The 21,926-nt window shown below is 37.4% G+C and overlaps 1 protein-coding gene across 2 annotated transcripts in view; it reads right to left on the minus strand.

Moving 5' to 3' along the window:
- The window catches only part of LOC127419607 (RNA-binding motif, single-stranded-interacting protein 2-like), a 55,104-nt gene extending 38,825 nt beyond the window's left edge, over positions 1-16,279 (minus strand). Inside the window, exon 1 of one of the 2 annotated variants that reach the window (XM_051661136.1) lies at positions 15,887-16,279. In XM_051661136.1, coding sequence (XP_051517096.1) covers positions 15,887-16,180 — 294 coding nt within the window. In that variant the 5' untranslated portion in view covers positions 16,181-16,279. The remainder of the gene's footprint in view (positions 1-15,886) is intronic. The other variant, XM_051661135.1, reaches the window with a different exon arrangement.
- Positions 16,280-21,926: the final 5,647 nt, after the last annotated feature.

The raw sequence follows: 21,926 nt of genomic DNA on the forward strand, positions 1-21,926 counted from the left end.
GCCCATCTGCACTATTTTTAACAGGCACTAGATGGACGTCTTTTTTTTCCCCCAATTTTGAATGCCCAATTCCTAATGCGCTCTAAGTCCTCGTGGTGGCATAGTGACTCGCCTCAATCTGGGTGGCGGAGGACGAATCTCAGTTGCCTCCGTGTCTGAGACAGCCAATCCGCGTATCTTATCACGCGGCTTGTTGAGCGCATTACCGCGGAGACCTAGTGCATGTGGAGGCTTCATGCTGTTCTCCGCGGCATCCATGCACAACTCACCTCACGCCCCACTGAGAGCGAGAACCACATTATGGTGACCACGAGGAGGTTAGCCTATGTGACTCCACCCTCCCTAGCAACTGGGCCAATTTGGTTGCTTAGGAGACCTGGCTGGAGTCACTCAGCACGCCCTGGATTCGAACTCGTGACTCTAGGGGTGGCGATGTGCGCCTCAGTGCAGGATGATACAGTTTGTGCGTCATGTGGTGGATGTGTCTTCAGAGTATTTCAGCATGGATTGTATCATTTTGTTTTTTGGGCTCATATCACTGTGGATTGTTTGTGAACCAGTCGTAATACAATTAAAGCTTTGCAAAGGAATTGTTATTGAAGGATGGGGCAAAAAAACCTATTGGACTCGATGGAAAAACCATAAGTAAACCATAAGTTTCATTTATGATATTTCAAATGTCATGATTGTTTGAAAGTTTATGGTGCTGCTGTGCTTGAGTGAACAGTTTAATATTTTCGGATGCAATGTGTCATGTGCTTTATGTGTAAACCCTTATATGTAGTTTTATAATTTTGTGGAGCTTGTTCATTCTCTTCTGATTGAGTTTCAAATATGGCTGTATTCGAAGGGCTGCACAGGGTGGTAAATTATCTTATAGCATATTACTAAATTATGACTGTTTTGATGCAAAAACATCATTAGCAAAAACGGCATAACTGGTAAGTTTGATTAATTTTCGTGAATCAGTTAAACTGTCAGTTTCAGTGAATCGATTCAAAAGTCTGATTTAACCTTTTGTTTGCGTCATCACTCAAAATATTCATGAAGTCCCCAAGTGGCATTTTTAATAGATTTAAATGTTACAGTACAAAAATGTATAGGTTAATATAGCTAATTAATACCTATTGTTAAATTGGGGAATATAAATGAAAAGGATTAAATATAGTTCTATTCTCTGTTAATTTAGTAAAAAAAAAAAAACAGTGTAGAAAACATGCCTTGATTATTTTTTACCTATATTTAGCCTAACTACATAAAACATTTTGAATGTACTTGATTAAAATACACTCTTTTCAAGAAATTGAGATTTTTGCCAAAAATATTGCAAAAGCTATCCACAATATTCCTGTAGGTGGGACTTCCGGCCAAGAGTATAAACAAACACAAACCAATGTACCAGCACAACTTTAAAGATGACAGAAACCTGGAAACAATCGAAAACATAACTAAAGCGATGTAATATTGTTCTTCCCCATCCATCTGTTATTAATGATCAGTGGGAAGATGAAAATATCATGCATTAGAAGCATTTTAGTCAATTGTTGATTGTTGAGTGTAGTGATGAATAAACTATGAACAGGCTAACCTGAAAAGCTCCAACACCTGTCAGTGTTATTCATAGCTTTAAAGGATAAAACATATTTTAATGAGGACTGTAGATAATTCTGTGTATTTTAAATCAGATATTGATTGTAGTCAGAACCCGAAGAGTCCGTTCTAGCGAGCTTGTGTACTTACAGAGACAGCAGGATCCTCATTCATTACAGACTCACGAGATGATACGCTCATGCTGCTGTTATTGTTTGGATAAAATACAGTTATTTTGTGGGAGATGAGGGTGTAGTATGCTCATTCTAGCGTTATCTCTGTTAGTTAACGCACATAATCTCCGTATTTTATAGCCTAAACCAATATGAAATGTTTGGTGTTGCCAGAACGACTGATCCTGTTCAGAGACAGATTAACTTTATTTTTCTTTTCAGGGAAATAAAGATGCACTTGCAGTCACACAGTAAACTGTGCCATACAGAAAGAACCACATGTAATATAAATAAATATATTTATTTGGACATACATTATTAACACTGCTCACAAAAGATCAATATTCTTTGTACAGCAACTTTGGAACAATACGTATTATTAAAAGCACTTTACAAATACATTTCATTTATATGAAATAACATCCACATTTTTATTTCAAATCAATGTCTTCAAAACATGCGAAGCGTCTGCAAAGGCCAACGCTGAATAGAAATAAACACATTTAAAGTTCCTAATGAACTTTCAGCACATGTACACACACACACACCTGTTGCCAGAATTATGCTATTTTGTTGTTATATTTATAGTTCACAGCGCTCCGTTTCTTAACGTCTATCACAGCCGAGCCATGACGGAGGATAGGATACGTATTGTCCACTGCTGACTTCTTGTGAAAAGAGTACGTAAACAAATTATTCCGTGGTTTTTCCAAACAGATGTTCTGAAGTCAGTCCTGTATGCAGCCGGGTGGATGGAGAAGCATTGGGTGGAGCGCTATTTTTGCGGGTGGTTTCTGATCATAACATTATTGTTTTAGCCCAAACTTTAGTTTTGCTTGACTGTTAGGACAGTGATTAACTATAAATATTGTCCGAGAAATTTTGAAAGACATTTTACAATGTTTTAAAAGTAAGAAACGCTAGTTAACTGCTTACGACTGTACACAAAACAATACTTCCGCTAGCCAACCGGAAGTTCCACCCACCTGTCAAAATACAGTGGACTCGCTGAAAATATTGTGGATCGTTATGCTGCGTTCCATTCAAGTTGGATGTGGGATATTCCTACTTGATATCTCCAATCTCCAACCATAAATGCATTCCAATGTCAGATGCTCGGAAGATGACGTGTAAGGAAACAAAACTGCAACGCTCCCGTTAGCTTAGCAGGTGTTTGACTGTCATCAGAGATGTGTCCTAACAACCCAATTGATAAACAATGCTGCAACACTAGCATTTGTGCTACAGGTGTACGATTATCAAAAGAGAATAATTACCTTGTTTTGAACACCTGCTACTCTGCTAACATTTGTTAAACAAGCTTCAATATCATGTAATGTAGGAACTTTGCCCCATTTATCGATACTGTTTAATACAAGTGAATGTTTATCACTTATTTTGTACATCTTCCTGGGTGCCGACATGATTGTGTGATGTCACACACCTGCATCTCGGTGAAATCGTAGTTTAAAATTTCCGCACGACTTTCCAAGTTGGAATTCCAACTTCAAGAGGCGTTCCATTGCACTTTTCCTAGTAGGAACACTTTCCGAGTTGAATGGAACGCAGCAATAGATACATTGTAAATCCACCAAAGGCTGAATAAGGAAGAGAAAAATAATTCATAGCGCTTGTCTTAATGCTGCTCCCGATCTGATCAGCTGCACGTGTGTGGCATGCTCCAAATAAACGTGACAAGTTAACAACACGGAGACTGATATAAAAGACACCGGTAAAATTCCAATACGATTGTACACAATGTGATTGTAGCTCACCTTCGTTCATCATGCATGTATATACCGGCATAAGGTCATAACTGTCCTCGGCATGCGCATGTTGATGAATGGTCTTTCTTTTCTATTTACCTTTACGTGACAGTTATTGCGCTTCATTTCAAATCATGGAGAGGCTATATATGGGAGAATCAAACATCCGCCGCTCCTTTTACCATGATGATTCAGATAGATTGCTAATTATTTCTTTGTTCTGTGATGTGTTTCAAGTGTACTGCATCTACAGCCAACATTTGGCAAGCGATCATTTCGTCAAACTATGCTAGTTAAATTGTAATAATAAATTGTTTTATATTGCTGCGCTGCTCATCGTGAACTGCTAGAGTGTGCGTCTCTATCTGCAGGGGTTTATGATTATACACAGACTTGCTAGATAAACTTTAGAATTTATAGATATTGATTTCTAGATAACTTTTTAGATAGACTTGGTTTAGATAAAATGAATACCTACACTGGCTATGAATTATTTTGCTGTTTTCTTTTTCTATTATTTCTGAACATCTGGGTTTATTAGATTTTAATTTATTTGACATTTACACATGTTGACAACTTCCCCCTGTGGTGCATTTGTAAATTTTTCTTGCACACCTTTGTTTCCTATTCACCTTATGCGCCAGAGACACTAGCGCGCAGCCATATTGAACATTTTGTCTCGTAACTTCCGTTCTAGCGGTTCTATATAGATATCTGTGGTGTTGATATCAAAATGTAATTAGCTAGCGAAGTGGATTTACAGGTTACGGAGTTGTCAAAAGCTATCATTAGTATTTTAAAGTGTTCAAGTGATGTCATAACAACTGGAAGCTGAGCAGGGAGATTTTAAAACAAGAGTACTTCATAAATACACAAGATCCTTCCTTCAAGCTGTGGATCTACTGATTTGCCTCAGTGCTCATGAAACTCCAAGAGACAACACAAAGTCATTAAAAATATGTCTGTACAACACCTCTGACCATCTTCTCGTTTCATTCACCCATCGTGTTATAGTTAAGGTGAATATATTTTTTGAGTGTTAAACCGGGACGGGGGAGGGGTGCAACTATATTTATACACACATATACATGTGAAAGTGTATGTTTTATTTTATGTTACGTTTACAACCATTTAATCACATTTAAGCCTCTAAAAATGTAGGGTGACAAATTATTTTTAAAAAGTACAATTGTCATTTTCTTTAATGTTATGATCTTGCATGTGTTATAATACGAGACATCACTGTTGGAAATTTCATTTCAACTACACATTTTACCACAAATTATTAACAAGTTGAAACCTATAAATTAAGCAGAATTACACGTATAACAATTAAACTCTTGTATCATGAAAAAGTGCAGTGTGTCATAGCTGTCTAAATGTGATCTGCCAGGTCCAATTTACCTCTGCAGGTGTCGGGAAAAACCCCCGAACATTTAGAGTGACAGCTAAACACCTCACTAGCATTTTCACGTATTAAAGGGGTGGAGTCAAACCATCAATTCTTAGGGAAAAATACTTTCTGTGCTCCCACATATAATCCATTTTGATCAACTCTTCTCAGTGCACTTCAGTACAAACAGGAAGTTAGATGACAAAATTCCGAAGAGCAGAGCACGGAAAAGGGGCGGGGCTGAATAAGGTGAATAATGAAAAGAACTTGGATTTCTCTAACCAGGTTGCCTTGCATTCTAATAAAGAACATACAATTTAAATCATGTTAGAGTACATTTAAAAGTTGAAAAAATCTAATCATGAATCGTCCATAAGTTTGATAAAAATCGAGATTTAATTTTTTTGCCATATCGCCCAGCCCTAGTATTGAGACATATATAGGATATCATCAACAGGCTGATTAAAGTATTTTTCTATATAGGCCAGCACTATTTGATATGCATATTTTTTTATTTTTTTAAATGAGGCATGACATAATACAATGTCAGTCTAATGACTGCACATCAACTTTAAGGCGTAATGAATAAGACAATAAAAGGGATACTGCATGGCTAAAATAGCTTGTATACAAAGCCCTAAGCACTATCGTGTAACTCCTAATGTCTCAGAGAAAGCACAACTCTCATAATTTCAGAATCAGAATCAGAATTAACTTTATTGCCAAGTGTGCTCACGTACACAAGGAATTGTTTTGGTGATAGGAGAAACAAGCAAGTGCACTAAAATAGTCAGCATTTGACTGTTACCAAACAGTACTACTGATGTTTATTTAGCTATTTATTTATTTTTATTTATTCTTTATTTTAATGGTCAGCATTTGACTGATACTGTCACAGTCAGCCTTATTTTCTTCAAGAACTCATTGTCTCCCTCATTTTCCACTGGACTACATCTCCCATAGTTCACTGCCCTAATCACTTCCATCGTTCATCATCATCTGCACCTGCCTTCCATTCCCTCATTAGTTTCCCTGTGTGTATATATACCCTCTAGTTTTGTTCATCATTTGTCAGTCCTTGAAGTGTTACGTTGTGATATGTTAGCATGTTGAGCTTTATTGTTTGTTTCTACTCCAGCATTTGTTTCCACTCCAGCGATTATTATTAAAAGATTTAAAGAATCTACTCCTGCTTCTCCTCTCTTCCTCCTCCACTCCTAGATACCCAACGTTACAGAAGGACTGACCCAAAAAATTACGTATATACTTCTTCCAAACGTCCACCTCTACTCCAGCAATCCCTCTAATCCTCTCCCACTCATCCAGACCCACATGAGTCATGGAGCTGACCGGTCCCCTAATGGATTTATTTCATCAAGACCTTCCTCTCCAGGATTACTCCAGCAAGTTCTGTAAACTCATCACTTCCTCCACTATTTCAGACCCCTATCTCCATCTACGGAATGGGTTTGAACTTTCACTGTTCAGCAGCCCTTCCACAAGTGGAGAATCTTTCCTTTTTGGAATATGTCAGAGCCACGCTGATCCTCCATTACCCTTCAGTTGCATCGACATGTATGACAGATAAGGTGACACCTCTCCCAGCATTTTCCCCTATAATTGTGGATTATGGGGGAACCCCGTGCCACCTTCTAGCTCCAAGCCTTCCACGACTCCTCCCTCGCAGCCTTCCATGGCCCCTGTCTCCGCGCCCTCCACAGCCCCTGTCTTTGCCCCTTCCACGGCCCCTGTCTCCAAGGTAACTCCTCTCCATACAATTCCCTTAAATTATTTTTTGCAGGGCGGGCTCATCCTCTCCAGGTTCTGGTGGTCGATTCCCTGCTGCAGTCAGTGGTAGCAACCATGGAAGTTCCATTTCCCCCATATGCTGTGAATTATGGCAGGAACCCCGGACTACAACACATGCCCATGCCGGCCACGGTTAACGAGCCAGTGCCCATGCGTGCCACGGTTAACAAGCCAGTGCCCATGCGTGCCACGGTTAACGAGCCAGTGCCCATGCGTGCCACGGTTAACGAGCCAGTGCCCATGCGTGCCACGGTTAGTGAGCCAGTGCCTGTAGCCTCGACCATCCCAGAGCCAGTGCCTGTAGCCTCGACCATCCCAGAGCCAGTGCCTGTAGCCTCGATCATCCCAGAGCCAGTGCCTGTAGCCTTGACTGTCCCCGTATCCATGTTCCCTGCTGGCCGGAAGAGGAGGAGAAGGAAAAGGACTCCTCCTCCCCAGTCTCTGCCCATGCTCAAAACCACAACCAGGGGCAGAGAAAAACAGAAAAAAAAAAAATCCATTCATTTCTCACAGTCCTCCAACCTTTTTCATGTTTTCTCATAAATCAGGATTACATCTTGTCAGGCATTTTCTCAACCATTCTGTGTATATGTTTGTCTTTTGGCTAATCAAAAATGTCTGAATATCACTTTTTTGGTAGAAAGAAATAAAAAAAATTACATTGCCAGAGCCAGAATCTCAGTAACACATGCACAGTGTTTGAGATGGGAATTCCAGGAATTCCAGGTAATTTATCTGAGCAATCTGCATCCTTGCCAAGAAAGCGAGAAGGAGGGGATTGATTCTCCAAAAAGGCTGCTTGGTTTTCAAAACTGTGCCTTTCAGCAGTGATAAACTGATCCATCTCGAGAAGGAGAATTCTAAGTAACTGAGTTCTGCATTGCGTGAACACACATTTCTATGGCAGTATCAAGTGTACGACAGTGGCGTAGCCAGAAACAAGGTTCTGGGTGTGCCAAGGGAAAACTAGGTGTAGAAGAACTAAGCACATTCATTTCTTTTTAGCCCTGTGTTATATTATAATTACTTAACATTAAAAAATGTATGATACTTTTATCAATTTAGTAGGTAGGCCTATTCATGTTTCCAAATATTAGGCCTCATATTTAGTCATAAAATTGGATTAAATTATTTTGGGATGGTTAAGAATTAATTTCCAACACATGCTGAGGATGAATGAAAATGGAGGGACAATTTGCACTATACAAAAATACACCAGGTTTTACATTCGCCGATTCTAAAACTTCATTATGAATTAGAAATGATTTTAATTCTTTCTTTGCATTTAGGGTGTACAGCAGGGTTGGGGAGTAATGGAATACATGTAACGGGATTACATATTTAAAATGTTAAATATAAGTAACTGCATTTATTCATATAAATGATGTGATCCGAGGAGCTTTTGAACAATGGTGAAAGAATTTCTAATGATTTGCTTCATTCATATTAGTGGTTTCACACAGTTGTGAATGAAAAGGTGGATATGACGTAATTGAGGAACTTTCTCTTGGGAGCTTAATAGAGTAGCTAAATCGTGTTTCTACAGCTCAACAAAAAACAGTTAGAAACACTTTGACAGATGAAACATAAATCCAAAAAATACACTATTACATAACTTGTCAATGTTTTTTATGTGATTAGAGTATTTTTACAAGAAATGCTAACCTGTGTATCCTTTAACATCAAATAGAAAGCTACAAATAATATATTTCCTGTCTCATGTTAAGATTGTGTACACTCAGTGGGGTTTTGACATTTGGAGCAGCAAAAATAGTTAACCTTGTGTAAATTGTCATGTGAACATTTAACTTTATGCTAAGATGAAATGCTATTTCTTGCCTTTACATGCATCTGTTACCATATGCGATTATATTTTTTAATAAATTATATGAAGAAAATTCCATTTAGAGCATACCGTTTTTTTTTTTCTATAGTAAGATCATTTAAAATATTGGGGCAAAGATATACTGCAAAATTTTTAATAAGATAAGATATTTAGGCTTTTTTTCAGAGAATGTATTTTAACTATGGCTGAAACAATTATTCGACGTTATCAACAATAACAAATTGTCAACAAAAATTTTCATTGTCGAACAGTCGTTTATTTAAACTTTATAAACTTTCACAGCTTCAGGTGATGTAGATCGCAAACTATGAGGGAATTATACAAAAATACAAAATAAGTAAATACAGAAGCACTTTCAATGTGGAATAAGCGGAGCCAGAGCTCTTTAAAGGAAACACCCCGGCGTTACATCTTTAATGCAGTTATATTTAATGCGTTATAGCTTTATTAAAGTTCAAGTAATACGGAAGCAGATCATGTAAATAACTACAAAATTCCGAAACTGCCATTTCTCTGTGCAGTCAGCGCCACTTCTATGAGTTGCGAAGTGTCCCGATCTAAGGGGGAGAGATTGAAACTGCACCCGGCTGAGGCACACTCTGTCACGGGGACGCTCATCCATCGAGCGCACACGCTTAATGCAGCTAGGTTATAACGTGATGGCTTGTGACTTATTGAATCATAATATATATGTCACTGTGTGTTTCTTATCATGAAGAAAATTGGCAATTCGCAGCTTTATTAATCAGAGAGTTTTTTTTTTTTTTTTTGTGAGTTAAAGATGGATTGAAGTGAACAGAAGGTGAGAGAGGGTAGTCTTCGCCCCATTATACACTGCAGTAAAATACTTTTTTATTTGTTTTGGCTTGTTTTCCAATATAAATATCTAAAACTGCTTTAAAACAATGTACGTTTTCTTTAGCAGCTATACTGCAGAAGAAAAATTGTTACCTGAGAATGTTGAATATAATATTAAAAATAAAAATCCTTTAAAAAAGATGCATTCACCTGAGAAGCAGCATATAAGATGTTTAGACTTGCTTTTACAGAATAGATCTTGAATATAAGTATATTTTGTCTTTACTGCACTCGCAGAAGTATAACCAAGTGAAAAAATACACTTATATACAAAATACACTTATATTTAAGAGATATTCAAAGCATGTCTAAATATCTTATATGTTGCTTTTCAAGTAAATGTATCTTGTTTTAAGGATTTTTAGACCATTTTAAAAGGCAAACAAGACAAAAACACTTGATAACAATAGGATTTTTTGCAGTGAACTTTACTGAATTCAACTTAATAAAAAGTATTTTTTTCCCTTTAATTCAGTGAATGTCATTTAAAGGTATTTTTAAAAGATGATTTTGTCCTCTTTATTGTTAGTAAGCATGTTTCATACAACCTTTTAAGTCGGAGCACAAGCTGAATAATCGGTTGAGAGCTAATGAATAATCGTTGCAATAATCCTCGAATAATCGGTCTAATAATCGTTAGATTTATTGATTATCAAAATAATCATTAGTTGCAGCCCTAATTTTAATAGTGAAGTGTATTTTCTTTTTTTGGTGGGATTTTCTCCCCTTTTCTCCACAATTTGGAATGCCCAATTCCCAATGTGCTCTAAGTCCTCGTGGTGGCATAGTGAGACGTAGTGCATGTGGAGGCTTCAAGCTATTCTCTGCGGCATCCACGCACAACTCACCACGCGCCCCACCGAGAGCAAGAACCACATTATAGCAACCACGAGGAGGTTACCCCATGTGACTCTACCCACCCTAGCAAACGGGCCAATGGTTGCTTAACAAGCATAACTGGAGTTACTCAGCACGCCCTGGAAGTGTATTTTCTTAATTTATTTACTTGTTTATAGTCAAAACAGGTAAAAAAAAATCTGACAGTGCAAAAGATGTAATCCAAAGTATTAGATTACTGATGTTGAATAATCTAACGGAATATGTTACAAATTAAATTTTACAGCATGTATTCTGTAATCTTTGATGGAATACTTTTTAAAAGTAACCCTCCCAACCCTGGTGTACAGGAAGGTTTGGTTCATGTGTGACTGCAAATGTAAACAAACAAAAAAAATAATACTAATGTTACATTAATTATTGAGCCAATATGAACACTGTAAAAAAAATTGTTGATTCAACTCATTATTTTTAGTGGTTTTGTTTGCATGGGATTTTGTGAGTTTTATTGACTTCATTTGAATATTTTATCTCACAAAATAAAAAGTGTTCTGAACAAACTGTAGACGGGTGGACTGGGAAGAGAAATCGGCGAGGGGGGGGGGGGTAATCGTTGTCCTTTTCTGCATAGATTTGCATATTACTTAAGGCAACATTTATTGTAGCTATTGAACCAGTAATTGAAATAATAAATGAAATATGTCACCTATATAGGCAGATAAGTCCCACCTTTAAATCAAGCAGGGTCAAAGAATTAAAAATGTAATAATGACGTAATCTTATAACATGTTTTGAAGAAATAAACTTCACAAATAAAGGCATGTTATTGTACCTTTCAAAGTGTAGTCTCCAAATATTACATAATATACATAATATATTGTAATTGGGGAAGCAAAGAACAACAATTAACTTATTTTGCTCATATGGGCACACGCAATTATAAATAATGATGAAAAAATTCAATCTCGCTAGCATAAACTCTCTTAATTTAAGGGCACACTTGTTTCCTCAGTCTCAAGCTCTGCTCCTGTTATGAGAGCGCACATGTAATCAGAGATGGCCTCTGTAACACACTGGGTTTTACTATAGTTATTACAATTGATTATTCAATTCCGTAATTGATGTACTGAAGTTTTAGCATCGTATCAATGCATTTGTACACCCCTACATACTATTATTAAGCATCAAAAAGTGATTTCTTTTGGGTGTGCAAGCTGATGTTTTGGGTGGCAGCTGTACATCCTGGCACACCCATGGCTATTCCACTGATGTATGATTAAATAAAATTTTAAAAATTATTATTTTAGTAGTATCACTGTATTGCTTATACTTGGGGTTGGTGATTTAAACCAATGAGCCAATGGTTTAAACATAGCTCTCAACTTTACAGTGAAAAGTGAGTGATGCACAGAAAAAAAGCTTACTGCATTGCCTTTGTACTGAAGGGCAAAGAATATCTGGAACACTAAATGAGCTCCCAAATATTCATAGTGTGTAAAATTACTTGCAACATTGTGCCGCCTAACAGAGTGTCATTCTCCACCAGATTTTACTCTGCCAGAGCTGACAGCAGTTGGTTGAGTCAGTGCAATAGTGCTTAGCAGACCTGCAGAGCTTAGCAAGGCTATCTATGTTTGAAGCACATAAGGAGGATATTAGAGACCAGTGGCTGAACACTCATAATCCAGAAATTCTGGAAAAATTAATAATGTCCCCTGATGCCTTATACTCAGGTTCAAGAAATAGTGTTTCAGTTAGAGTTTTCTGCAGAGTTGAGGCTTATTCACACCAAATGTGAATATTTTTCACAAATGCAAGTAAAAAAAATTGTATTATCAAATGGGTTGTGTTTTTCACTAAAGCGGGTGACAATTGACGATGCGATATCTTGCATTTAAGCATATGAAAGGAATGCTTGTATTAGAAATGTGCAACTAAATACAGCATATTCCAAATCAACTAGTCGGTAAGCTGATTTCAGTTGACCCTGAATGGATGTGTTTATGTGGCGTTTACAAAAAATAAGTTTTCACATTCCATAAAAGCTAGATGGAGTATGACATAATGGAACATAGTGCAGAGGTCTCAGGATGATTTTTTTTTAAAGTTAGACTATTTTTAAATTAGCATGGTATGCGGCAATGGAGAGTGTTTTTGAAACTCTCCGTTTTCTGTGAAGGAAGTGTGGATGAGAGGTGTAAATGTAGCAAAATGAATGCGTTTTCAAAAGAAAACATATTAGTGTGGAAGTAGCCTCTGCTTTTTACATAGTTATTGCAACACAAAAAAAACGATATAGTAGGCGTAAGCTTTACAGAGCACCACTGCTGTAAGACTCTTCCGTCAAACACCTGATCTTGTTGTGCACCCTGGGCTTGTCCTCCTCCATTTTAGCTACAGTGGCAGCAACAATGGCCTTTCCTGCTCAAGTGACAAGTCGGCCTCTAGGCTTTGCCTAATTGCATCTACTCAAACCCAAAAAACACTGGATTGTCCAGCCCCTTTCTAGCAGGTGAAGAGGCAACCCATCATCACCCTTGCCAGGCTTTACATAAGCAGATGCCCTTTGGGTTCACTTCTGTACCAAGCTGCCACAAGATTGAATAAACCATCTTCACTGGCATCCCTAGAGTGGTGATAAACTTCAGCAAGTTGGCATGATGTCTGCATTCTTTGGCAACCTCCTGCCAAATACAAGCACATCTTTTTTTATGTTGGGGTTTCGTTTAATGGCTGAGGGACTTGGCCATCTTCAATCAAACATGTGGGTTGTACTTTGTTACTACAGTTGTACCACCTGCCCAGCTCAGCTTGCTTCCTATCTAGCCTACTACCTACGCTTCCTTCTCCAGCACACAGCAACCACATCCCCACTGTGTGAGTTATTGAGAAAGGATGCACCATGGGCCTGGACACCTGCCTACTCAGCGGCTAAGCTTATGGCAGGATTGATAGCAGTTGTGCCAACAGTTAATTCAACGTTTTCTTACAGTATTTCAACGTTGACATAACAACTTATTCTGTCTTTACATCTTAGAAGTAAACTTGCTTTGAAACATATAGTAAGTGTCCAAGAAAAAATCCACTCTGAGAATGTTGTTGGTTTCATTAAAATCGATCCCACAGATAGCTTTACTAACAAAGGCATTCAGTTTATGGTAAAAAATAAATAAATAAATAAATAAATGAAAATGTGATCTTTTGTAAAATAAGCAGTAAATTAATATTAAATGTGCATACATGTTGTGAGTTCTGGTCATTTTAGATGGAAGCATTTTGGAAGCAATAAAATAGGATGTATTGACTGGTCATTGTGACCAAGTCTAATACAACTGCAAGCACTCCGCATTACCCTCCACCATGTTTCCTACCATTGTTACAAACTACTATAGAACAGCTTTGTGATTACTAGAATGCATTAGAACTATAGTCTTTACCTGAATCTTCTTCTGTTAAGACTTGGTGGTTACATTGTTGCTCAATGAGGTCAAACACAGAGGTTAAACACACATCTAACTGTGGAACTCAATAGCTCCTCTCCTATTTCATCAAAAAAACTGCAGTGTAATATGAAATCAGTGACCACAACAAACCTCACTTACAACGGAATGAGGTCTGACAACTGCTTGTATCTATGAGTTGTTCTTGAATTTTGTAGAGGGCATGGGTGTAAAGCTCTCAGCTAAAGTAACTTTTGGAGAGCCAAGCTGGATCAAGTACACAGAGTGTACGCTCATGAAACTGTTGATGAGTAGAGAATGCATTATACTTTTAAGTCAGTGTCAGAAACTGCTATACTACTACTCATTTAACTCATCTCTTAGGTAAAAACAGTAATGGGGAAATAATTCATTACATCATTAAATGAAATCACTTTAAAGGATTATTCCGGGTTCAATACATGTTAAGCTCAATCGACAGCATTTGTGGCATAATGTTGATTACCACAAAAAATAATTCCAACTGTTCCCAAAAAAATCGTGGCAAATACAATGGAAGTAAATGGGGCCAATCTGTATATGTTAAAATACTGTTTCATAAGTATAGCCACAAGATGTAAACAATGTATGTTAACATGATTTAGTGTGATAAAATCGCTTACTAACCTTTACTGTGTAAAGTTATATCCAATTTTAGAACATTTGTTGATGTGAAAACGTAACGCCATAACCCTAAAAAGACCGTAAAAACTACTATTTTAACAACTTTACAGCTCAAATAATGCATGGGTTTTAACAGAGGAAATAATGTAAGTGCTTTCATAAAATTGTAAGTGCCATATTTCTGCCTTTAAACCCTCTACAAATTGGCCCCATTCACTTCCATTGTAAGTGCCTCAATGTAACCTCGATTTCTGCTTTTATTTTATGAAAAGGAGGGACGACTCAAAATATTTTTTTGTGGTAATCAACATTATGCGGCAAATGCTGTAGATTGAGCTTAACTTGTATTAAACCAATTCTTTTAAACTGTCATATTAACTGTCACTTTATTGATGATGACCTTGTAAGGGCATTGAAGATTGCAGATGATGAAGATGGAGTGCTTTGCATAAACCTACAAGCAAGCACCCCTGATTCAGTCACCTTCACTTATAATCTTAAAAGTGAATGGTAGACAACTAAAAGTGCATAGTGACCACCTTTAATAATTTCAGTCAAAATCATTGTGTATAGTATCCCATATGTCAAGTGTCAATATTATGCATGTTATGTGCATAGTGCATACCTTGTTGCCTGTTTATACAGTGATCTGCACAGGAATAAACACTGCATTTGGAACTATTACACAGGTGAATTTACGATTTAAAGTTATTGTGACATTTGTTTATCAGTATAAAAGATCAAGATTCGGGTTTTCTATAGCTACTTAATAAATAAATGCACGTAACTATCAAATGTGAATAATCTGTGAAAAGGCAGTCAGTATGATTTTAAAATCTTATTTTGACCTTATCTCTTTGTAAGTAAATGCACTAGTAGTTCAAAGGCACTCTCGCATAGACCTCGTATCCCGAACACGGATGCTCGCGCATTGACTTTTTGCCTCTTCATCCGCAAAGTCAATTCGAAACTATTATGTTTCCCGTCACAGTAGTAAGATTTTAAGGGGTGGGGCGTATCACTCCACGTAAAACTTGGTTAAACTCATTTTCATTTTTTCCCAAAGATATTTTCCTCGAAAATCTCAATTGATAGTCCTCCTCCATAATATGGTGCAACGATGAGCGACTATAGTACCGCTCATAACACAAATATCTAATCCCTATAAACTGCGTGTATCAACGAGCATTCCGGATCACAAGTTCAGTTGCCTACAGTCTGTGACTTCTCACCCAGCCAGTTAATAGAGTACATCAATCAACACTTTTTATTTAAATGCACGTTCACTTTAGTAGCCTACCTCACTCTATATAGCGCTACATTATCCGACACGATTGCACGATGATACAGGGTTTTTTTTTTTTTTTTTTTTTTTTTTTTCTAGCTTCCACTTTCAAGGACACTGCAGCTCGCAGTCATGCAATTACACAGACAAGAGAGATAAGCGAGATAAATGAGCCTTTTCTAACGGCCCGAACAACTGACGTCTCCGCATATGTACATCGCTTTACCTTTTTACTGGTTCTGCCGGTATAGCCGTTATATGCGTTGATTCCTGTCCTTGGCGGCACGGAGAGCAGCATTTTTACAGCAGCGGCAGCGCTGTGTCCGGAGCGCTTAGTGCAGCCAAAACAGTCAACTGACGTCAGCCAGGGAAATTCAGCCTGGAGTCTGGGGAAGAGATTGAGCCACACACACTCAGAAGCACAAGGAACAATGTTCTTGGTCCATACACCGATCAGCCACAACATTAAAACCACCTGCCTAATATTGTGTAGGTCCCCCTCGTGTCGCCAAAACAGCATCTGAGTTACCGTAGACTTTGTCAGTTCAAACCAGTCTGGTCATTCTCTGTTGACCTCTCTCATCAACAAGGCATTTCCATCCACAGAACTGCCGCTCACTGGATGTTTTTTGTTTTTGGCACCATTCGGAGTAAATTCTAAGGACTGTTGTGTGTGAAAATCACGGGAGATCAGCAGTTACAGAAATACTCAAACCAGCCCATCTGGCACCAACAATCATCCATGCGATTATCTAATCAGCAAATCATATGGCAGCAGTGCAGTGCATAAAATCATGCAGATATGGGTCAGGAGTTTCAGTTAATGTTCACATCAACCATCAGAATGGGGAAAAAATGTGATCTCAGTGATTTGGAACATGGCATGATTGTTGGTGCCAGATGGGCTGATTTGAATATTTCTGTAACTGCTAATCTCCTGGGATTTTCATATCTGGAATATCTGGAAATAAAGCAAAGCAACGGGGAATAAAATAACAAAGTCTTCCTCGGAAAGCATTTTTGTTATTTACACAAGCGTTGCAGGGAAATTACATTGCTGTGGAGAAAGCTGCTCACTGACCGAGCCGCATGTATACAGGAGAAAAGAGTATGCCGCTTATACAGTGCATGTAAACTGGAACGCTACTTTCTCACAGTACGCCGCTTTCTCACAATAAGACGGTTTCTGGTGTCCATGTAAATGTAGTCATTGTGGTGTCATTCTTGGATATGCCTGGGTGGGGGCATATGCTCAGAAACTGTCCTGGCTGTCCAACTTGTGGTTCACCGCTGTTTTTTTAAATCCAGCGTTTTGAACATGACGTCTCCTCAGCTCCCAAAAGATTATGGGAACATAAAGTGTCCAGTCAATCCACACTTCAGAATCTCGCTGGAAATAGTAGGTCATCCATATATTTCTCACTTACTGTTTTATGATTACCGAGGATTCGGACATATTACTCCATTGGCTTACTGTTTTTGGCATACTACAATATGTAGTAGGGAAGTATGGATATACGGATGCAGCCACTGATTCGGTAAGATTGCATATTTACACCAGTAGGTGGTGACAAATGAGCGTCTTTTATGTTATAAATAATAATAATAATTCCTTACATTTATATAGCGCTTTTCTAGGCACTCAAAGCGCTTTAGATAGTATATGGGGAATCTCCTCAACCACCACCAGTGTGCAGCATCCACCTGGATGATACGACGACAGCCATAGTGCGCCAGAAGGCCCACCGCACACTAGCTATTGGTGGAGAGGAGAGTAGAGTGATGTAGTCAGTTCAGGGATGGAGATTATTAGGAGGCCATGATAGATTAGGGCCAATGGGGGGAATTTGGCCAGGAAACCTGAGTGAGCCATTTTGTTATTGACTCAACTGACTCATTAAAAGCACAGAGTAGTTCATGACCGAAACAATGGAAGTAAGTGAGAATGATTCATTCACTTTAAAGATTCATTAAAAAACACTAACTTGATTACGAATGAAACACTACTAGTGTGAGAGCAGTGCAGAGAGTGGAGTTGTACTTAATTCTTTGGATTAGGGTTGCCAACTTTTTGGCATGTGCGTTTCTACGCTAAAATACAGTGTTTAACAATACAAGTCCGCTATGGGATGTCACCATTTCAGCCAAAATACATGACATCTTGGCTAATATGGAAATATTTCCGCTGGGGAGAAATGCACCAACCAACTGACCATTTTTTGCCTGAAGCCTAAGTTAATCAGTATTATTTAATTGTTTGTTGAACTGTTGTGTAAAAGCAATATCACGCTGTTGCTTTGAATATCAACACGACCATTAAGGCCAAATCACAGCCCAACAGTAATCTTGCTCATGTTATTTTGTTTGAACATAGCTTTTTCTTTTTTTATATACAAGGATCCCAATGGAGATATGTAACTAACAGCCCTCTCTGGACCTTGCTTGAAAATCTATGCTGAATTCTTCCAGCTGCAAAAACACAAGCATAAAATGATATTCACTGGTAATATATGTACGTCCTGGAGCCAATGGACATTTTTTATAACCTAATATAAATTCACACATACACCTACATACAAAATGGTTTTCTGTCAGGTTTATGATGATCTCATATTGTGACACTCGATAAAAGCATTAGCAAGTGAAAGTGATGAGAAGGCAACACCACATCCGGGGTGAGAAAGGGGTGAAGAACCCCAAAGACACTTTGGATCATGAATCAGCCCACAGCAGAAACGAATCATAGACCATAAACTCATCTTTCCCGGCATTACAGCAACAGAAGAGCCAATATAGTGTTTATCTGAAGTCAAACAAGTGTCTTATGTGGGTGGATAGCTGGTTCAAACTATGATTTCTTAGTTAGGCCTCTGCAGATGTATGGATGCAGATGAAATGTTGTTGCTTACAGGTTGTTCCGTCTAGGGGTCTCTGGCAATTTGCATGTTTACTAAGAGCTAAACATGCCATATTCCTGATATTACACGTACAGTTCATCATACTGGTTAATGTTAATTCGTAAATATAATATTGTTCATTGTTAGTTCATGTTAGTTCCTAACTGAATATGTTAACATGTACAACTTTTAATGTTTTAATGTAATAGCATATTTAGAAATTAACATCAACCAAGATTATTAAATGATGTAAAATTATTGGTCATTGTTAGTTCATGTTAACTTTTAAAGGAATATTCCGGGTTCAATACAAGTTGAGCTCAGTCGACAGCATTTGTGACATATGTTGATTACAACAAAAAAATAATTTCGACTCGTCCCTCTTTTTCTTAAAAAAAGAAAAAAGAAAAGATCGAGGTTACAGTGAGGCACTTACAATGGAAGTGAATGGGGCCAATTTTTGGAATGTTTTAGGCAGAAATGTGAAGCTTATAATTTTATTAAAGCACATACATTAATTCTTCAGTTAAAACTCATGTATTATTTTAGCTGTAAAGTTATTTAGGCTAAATCATCATTTTAACAGTCGTTTTAGGTTTTGTTGACATTACATCATCAAGGCAACGAAGTTGTAAAATTGGCTATAACTTTACACAGATACGGTTAGTAAGCAATTTTATCACACTAAAATCATGTTAACGTGCATATTGTTTATATCTTGTGACTATACTTTTCAAACACTACGTATGTGTATGTGTGTGTGTGTCTGTGTGTGTATGTACATTTGTGTATAACAATTTTTTTTATTATTATTATTATCTATGTCTTGCTGCTGTTTTTGTATTGTTTTTGTATTTTTGTGTACTCGAAGCTCCTGTCACCAAGACAAATTCCTTGTATGTGTAAGCATACTTGGCAATAAAGCTGATTCTGATTCTGATTTTAATGTTTACGGATTGACCCAAATTCACTTCCATTGTAAGTGCCTCACTGTATCCCAGATTTGTGGTTTTTTAAAGAAAAGGAGGGGCAAATCAAAATGTACTGAATACCAAAAAAAAAAAAAAAAATAAAAATATATATATATATATATATTCTTGTTGCACTTTAATCTGTCTTGAATACTACTATTCTGATGCTAGTGAAACTTTGTAATGCAGCACTTTTCGTACCAATGTCTCCTTAAGATGAATCGCTTATGATGTATTATTCCTCTTTTGTAAGTCGCTTTGGATAAAAGCGTCGACCAAATGAATAAATGTAAGTGTAAAATGTAATATGTCACAAATGCTGTCGATTGAGCTTAACTTGAAGCAGGAAAATTCCTTTAATGAATGTAAACATTTACATCCTTACTGAAAAATGTTATCAAATTCCTGGGGTGAATTAAGACACAGCTAGTAACGAAAATGTGTGTGTGTGTGTATGTGTGTGTGTGTATATATATATATATATATATATATATATATATATATATATATATATACACACACACACACACACACACACACACACACACACACACATACATACATGTCCTCAGCTGACTGCTTCATTGAATTCTACCCGCTCAACACCAGTTTCATGTACAACAGTAAAGAGAAGACTCAGGGGTGCAGGTCTTATGGGAAGAATTGCAAAGAAAAAGCCACTTTTGAAACAGAAAAACAAAAAGAAAAGGTTACGGACATTGGACAACAGATAATTGGAAAAGAGTGTTATGGATCTTAACCCCATTGAGCTTTTGTGGGATCAGCTAGACTGAAAGGTGGTACACTGTCAGCCAGAAGTTTGGAATAATGTACAGATTTTGCTCTTTTGGAAAGAAATTGGTACTTTTATTCACCAAAGTGGCATTCAACTGATCACAATGTATAGTCAGGATATTAATAATGAGAAAAATTATTATTACAATTTGAAAAAAAATGTTCAGAACTTCTTAAACTGTTTCAGAGTTCTCATCAAAAAATCCTCCACGTGCAGCAATGACAGCTTTGCAGATCCTTGGCAATCTAGCTGTCAGTTTGTCCAGATACTCAGGTGACATTTCACCCCATGCTTCCTGTAGCACTTGCCATAGATGTAGCTGTCTTGTCGGGCACTTCTCATGCACCTTACAATCTAGCTGATCCCACAAAAGCTCAATGGGGTTAAGATCCATAACACTTTTTTGCCAATTATCTGTTGTCCAATGTCTGTTTCTTTGCCCACTCTAACCTTTTCTTTTTGTTTTTCTGTTTCAAAAGTGGCTTTTTCTTTGTAATTCTTCCCATAAGGCCTGCACCCCTGAGTCTTCTCTTTACTGTTGTACATGAAACTGGTGTTGAGTGGGTAGAATTCAATGAATCTGTCAGCTGAGGACATGTGAGGCGTCTATTTCTCAAACTAGAGACTCTGATGTACTTATCCTCTTGTTTAGTTGCACATCTGGCCTTCCACATCTCTTTCTGTCCTTGTTAGAGCCAGTTGTCCTTTGTCTTTGAAGACTGTTGTGTACACCTTTGTAGGAAATCTTCAGTTTTTTGGCAATTTCAAGCATTGTATAGCCTTCATTCCTCAAAACAATGATTGACTGATGAGTTTCTAGAGAAAGCTGTTTCTTTTTTTGCCATTTTTGACCTAATATTGTCCTTAAGACATGCCAGTCTATTGCATACTGTGGCAACTAAAAAAACAAACACAAAGACAATGTTAAGCTTCATTTAACGAACCAAATAGCTTTCAACTGTGTTTGATATAATGGCAAGTGATTTTTAGTACCAAATTAGCAATTTAGCATGAATACTCAAGGAAAAGGTGTTGAAGTGTTGGCTGCTGGAAATGGGTCCTGTCTAGATTTGATTAAAAAAAAAAAAAACATTTCAAATAGTGATGGTGCTGTTTTTTACATCAGTAATGTCCTGACTATACTTTGTGATCAGTTGAATGCCACTGTGGTGAATTGAAGTACCAATTTCCTTCCGAAACAGCAAAATCTGTACATTATTCCAAACTTTTGGCCACCAGTGTGTGTGTGTGTGTATATATATATATATATATTCAGAGCTGATTTATATGTCAAGATTTACCTTAACAGCCCCCTGTGGTACCTCTCAATTTATACCTGCAGTTCACTGGATATATCAGCATTTCAGATTAGGCATATAAAAACTCTGTGAAGTGAATAGTAAGAGTCTCTCATTCTGTGTGCTTTCCTGGACAAATCAGTGTCACTGAGTTATTGACTTGAATATGTACTTAAGAAGATAAACACTTTGGCCTTCCACAGTGAAAATGTAACTCCAGAAATATACTTTGGATTACAGAATAAGCCTATTATGTCACATCAATATGTATGGAACTTGAAAATAGAAACAAATATACTGTAAT

The sequence above is a fragment of the Myxocyprinus asiaticus genome, chromosome 29 (genome assembly GCF_019703515.2).
Source record: "Myxocyprinus asiaticus isolate MX2 ecotype Aquarium Trade chromosome 29, UBuf_Myxa_2, whole genome shotgun sequence".
Lineage (NCBI taxonomy): Eukaryota > Metazoa > Chordata > Actinopteri > Cypriniformes > Catostomidae > Myxocyprinus > Myxocyprinus asiaticus.